Below are 5000 nucleotides of genomic sequence, written 5' to 3' on the forward strand. Positions count from 1 at the left end.
TAATAAATAATAATAATAATAATAATAATAGTAATTTATAAGCTCCTTTCAAAACTCTCAACGATACTTTAGTCACAGGAAAAGTTTTCTGTGGGAGCCACTGTTCTCCAGTTTAAAAAAAATTGTCATACATTAAATTTTTGGTGTACGGAGATGATGATGATGATATAGGTCAGGGGTGTCCAAAGTCGGTCCTCGAGGGCCGCTGTCCTGCCTGTTTTCCAGCTCTCCCAGGAGCAACACACCTGATTCAAATGATCAGCTCATCAGCCAGCTCTGAAGCAGCATCAAAATGGTTGATGATTTGAATCGGGTGCGTTCCTCCAGGGAGAGCTGGAAAAAGGGCAGGACGGCGGCCCTCGAGGACCGACTTTGGACACCCCTGATATAGGTGGTGAGGAACGACACATGACAACACAGAACCTCATTATGCCTGTTAACATGTTTGAAGAGACGGTTACCATTCTGGCTTGCCGCTGAGCCCTCACGTCATTTTTCCAGGGCGCAACAGTGAGTGGCGGGGCAGAGTAAACAGTGGGAGCCGCTTGGAAGACTGTTGGTGGCTTGATGGAAATCTGGACTGCTGTCCTGGTAGGTGGCGAGGGCACCATGGACATCACATCGCTGACCTGGACAAATGTAATGGGTTAAAATGGTTCATGGTTGATGAATAAACTGCGATGAGAAGTCAAGCTGGTAATTATCATTACCACCATTTTGAACGGAATTGGTTGTGCCCACCAGCTTAATAATGATGGTACACAAACAAGGTGTTACAAGTAAATTACTGCTACGTGTTGACTAGGAAGACTGACGGGAGGTGGAGAGGTCATGTGCTGGACAGGTGATGAAACACCCTGAGGTGTTGAAGGCGGTATCATCATGGGTGGAGGTGGAGGAGGTCGCGGCATAGGAGGGGCAGCTGGAGGCCCGCTCATGATATGGAGCCTCGGAGCGCCTACAATATGAACGCATGTAAACACAAATAGGATCAGATAATTTCATTTCAGTACTAAACTACTAAAAGCGTTTTTTTTGGGTGGGTGAACCTGACCAGGTCTCTGTAAAATATGGGGAACGAAGGCTGGTCTCATCGTTGGAGGAGGGGGCGCACGTACTGGAGGAACTGCAGCAGACAAGGCCAACGCTTGAACGGGGTTGGGAGTGGATCAAACTTTTTATGTGGCTGACTAGAAAATCATATCTTCTAGCCACATTTGAGCGTAATGAGCCAAAAATAGTAATCACAAATTTATGTGGCAGTTGTGTTGCAAGATTCACCACGACCTTGCTAGGTAGCAAAAATTATGATCAATTAGGAAGCCGCAATTAATTGCCCAGATAGTGTTTTTAAAATATTGTCTAAAAACTCACAAATAAATGGCTCAGCGTGTATTTAGTAGTGAATTTCTTTACCTGGTCCAACAAAGGTAGGTGGTGGTCCAACAAAAGCCCCTCTTGCCTCTAGTGTTTGCTGGACCTGAGAACAAGTGGTCATGCATGCTTGGTCAATACTCTCACAAGATCTGTCAATTAAGTTGATTATTCAAAGTTTTATGAGTGTGTGCGAGGCAATCAAGTGCAAACACTGGAATCATATATATATATATATATATATATATATATATATTATTTCTATGCACGCACGGAGAAAATTACATGCAAACAGGGTCGGATATATCGATAGTCCCGGTTATATCGATATTTTTTCGGACTCCCTTGAATATCGATATAACGAGACTTTACTGTATATATATATAGCATATAGTGCCAGTGGGGAACGCTCGGAACACCTCACCAGGGAGGCATCCAGGGGGCATCCTAATCAGATGCCCGAGCCACCTCATCTGGCTCCTTTCCATGTGGAGGAGAAGCGGCTCGACTCTGAGCCCCTCCCGGATGACCGAGCTTCTCACCTTATCTCTAAGGGAGAGCCCGGACACCCGACGGAGAATGCTCATTTCGGACACAACCCATAGCTCATGACCATAGATGAGGGTTGGGACGTAGATCGACCGGTAGATTGAGAGCTTTGCTTTGTGGCTCAGCTCCTTCTTCACCACGACAGATCGGTACAAAGTCCGCATCACAGCAGACGCCGCATCGATCCGCCTGTCGACCTCTCGCTCCCTTACACCCTCATCCAAACCAACCAAAATCTCCTCCCCGACCTGGAGAGGGCACTCCACCCTTTTCCGACTGAGAACCATTGTCTCAGATTTGGAGGTGTTAATTCTCATCCCAACCGATTCACATTCGGCTGCGAAACACTCAAGCGAGAGTTGGAGAGCTCCACTTGAAGGCGCCAACAGTACCACATCATCTGCAAAAAGCAGAGATGCTATACTGAGGCCACCAAAACAGAAACCTTCAACGCTTCGGCTGCGCCTAGAAATCCTGTCGATAAAGGTTATGAACAGAATCGGTGACAAAGGGCAGCCTTGGCGGAGCCCAACCCTCACTGGAAACGATTCCGACTTATTGCCGGCAATGCGAACCAGACTCTGACATCGGTCGTATAGGGACCGAACGGCCTGTATCAGGCAATCCCGTACCCCATATTCCCGAAGAACCCCCCACAGAACTCCACGAGGTACACGGTCAAACGCTTTCTCCAAATCCACAAAGCACATGTAGACTGGTTGGGCGAATTCCCATGCACCCTCGAGGACCCTGCTAAGGGTGTAGAGCTGGTCCACTGTTCCGCGGCCGGGACGAAAACCACACTGTTCCTCCTCAATCTGAGGCTCGACATTCTGACGGACCCGCCCCTCTAGGACCCCTGTGATCCCTCTGTCGTTGGAACACACCCTCCAGTCCCCCTTTCTAAAAAGGGGGACCACCACCCCGGTCTGCCAATCCAGAGGCACTCTCCCCGATGACCATGCAATGTTGCAGAGGCGTGTCAGCCAGGACAGCCCCACAACATCCAGAGCCTTTAGGAACTCTGGTCGGATCTCATCCACCTTGCCACCGAGGAGCTTTTTAACCACCTCTGTGACTTTAGTCACAAGGATCGGAGAGCCTACCTCGGAGTCCCCAGACACTGCTTCCTCCAAGGAAGGCGTGTTGGTGGAGTTGAGGAGGTCTTCGAAGTACTCTGCTCACCGTTTCTCGACGTCTCGAGTCGAGGTCAGCAGCGCCCCACTCTCACTGTACACAGTGTTAGTGGTGCACTGCTTTCCCCTCCTGAGACGCCAGATGGTGGACCAGAATTTCCTCGAAGCGGTCCGGAAGTCGCTTCCATGGCCTCATCGAACTCTTCCCATGCCCGTGTTTTTGCCTCGGCGACCACCGAGGCTGCATTCCGCTTGGCTAATCGATACCTGTCAGCTGTCTCAGGAGTCCCACAGGCTATATAGGCCCGATAGGAGTCCTTCTTCAGCTTTACAGCATCCCTTACTACTGGTGTCCACCAGCGAGTACGGGGGTTGCCGCCACGACAGGCACCAACCACCTTAGGGCCACAACTCTGATTTGCCGCCTCAGCAAGGGAGGTACGGAACATGGTCCATTCGGACTCAATGTCCCCCACCTCGCCCGGGACATGTGTATAGTTCTGCCGGAGGTGGGAGTTGAAAGTCCTGACAGGGGATTCAGCCAGACGTTCCCAACAAACCCTCACAACACGTTTGGGTCTTCCAGGTCGGACTGGCATCTTCCTCCACCAACGGAGCCTACTCACCACCAGGTGGTGATCAGTTGACAGCTCCGCCCCTCTCTTCACTCGAGTGTCCAAAACATGAGGCCTCAAATCCGATGATACAACTATAAAGTCAATCAGCGAACTGCGACCAAGGGTGTCCTGGTGCCACGTGCACATATGGACACCCTTATGTTTGAATAAAGTGTTTGTTATAGACAATCCGTGTCGAGCACAGAAGTCCAATAACAAAACACCACTCCTGTTCTGATCGGGGGGGCCGTTCCTCCCAATCACGCCCCTCCAGGTCTCGCTGTCACTGCCCACATGAGCATTGAAATCGCCCAGCAGAACAAGGGAGTCCCCAGGGGGAGCGCTCTCCAGCACACCCCCTAAGGTCTCCAAAAAGGATGGGTACACTGAACTGCTGTTTGGTGCATATGCACAGACAACAGTCAGAACCCGTCCCTCCACCCGAAGGCGGAGGGAAGCAACCCTTTCGTCCACCGGGGTGAATCCCAACGTACAGGCGGCGAGTCGGGGGGCAATAAGTATGCCGACACCTGCTCTACGCCTCTCACCGTGGGCAACTCCGGAGTGGAAGAGAGTCCAACCCCTTTTGAGAGGGCTGGTATCGGAACCAGGCTGTGTGTGGAGGCAAGCCCAACTATGTCTAGTCTGAACTTTTCGACCTCGTGCACCAGCTAAGGCTCCCTCCCTGTAAGAGAGGTGACATTCCACGTCCCAAGAGCTAGCTTCTGCAGTCGAGGGTCGGACCGCCAGGGTCCCCGCCTTTGGCTGCTGCCCAGCTCACAATGCACCCGAGCCCTCTGGCCCCTCCCATGGGAGGTGGGCCCTTGAGAAGGGGGACCCACGTTTCCTCTTCGGGCTGAGCCTAACCGGGCCCCATGGGTGTAGGCGCTCGCCAACGAGCCCCATCTCCAGGCCTCCAGAGAGGGGCCCCGGTGACCCGCGTCCGGCAAGGGAAAACCAGATCCATATCCCTAATGTCCGGAAATGGCGGCGCCGGACACACCTATGATAGGTCCCTACTCTCAGGTTGGGGGGAGCAGAGAATGCTGGCGGACGTTTCTCTGCATGAAAGAACCAAACTTAAACCGGATCACATCTGCCAATTATTGAAAATCTGCCTTAATACTACATATTTTCAATTTCGGGAGAAATTTTATAAACAAATTCATGGTTGTGCTATGGGCTCACATGTTTCACCCATAATGGCTAATCTGTACATGGAAGAGATGGAGAAACAGGCCCTCACATCCTTCCCGGGGACAAAACCTAGACACTGGTTTAGATATGTGGACGATACTTTTGTCATAATTAAAAAACAAGAAAT

The 5000-nt window shown here is 51.0% G+C and overlaps 1 protein-coding gene across 1 annotated transcript in view; it reads right to left on the bottom strand.

The window, feature by feature from the left end:
• Window positions 1–5000, bottom strand: part of rbm42 (RNA binding motif protein 42) — a 23774-nt gene that overhangs the window by 9254 nt on the left and 9520 nt on the right. Inside the window, exons 4-7 of the mRNA XM_088998143.1 lie at window positions 1417–1480; window positions 1055–1126; window positions 816–958; window positions 462–629 (exon numbers count right to left, since the gene is read on the bottom strand). Of these exons, the coding sequence (XP_088854269.1) occupies window positions 462–629; window positions 816–958; window positions 1055–1126; window positions 1417–1480 (447 nt within the window). The remainder of the gene's footprint in view (window positions 1–461; window positions 630–815; window positions 959–1054; window positions 1127–1416; window positions 1481–5000) is intronic.

The sequence above is a fragment of the Hippocampus bargibanti genome, linkage group LG06, assembly GCF_051943395.1.
Source record: "Hippocampus bargibanti isolate YZ-2025 linkage group LG06, ASM5194339v1, whole genome shotgun sequence".
Classification (NCBI taxonomy): domain Eukaryota; kingdom Metazoa; phylum Chordata; class Actinopteri; order Syngnathiformes; family Syngnathidae; genus Hippocampus; species Hippocampus bargibanti.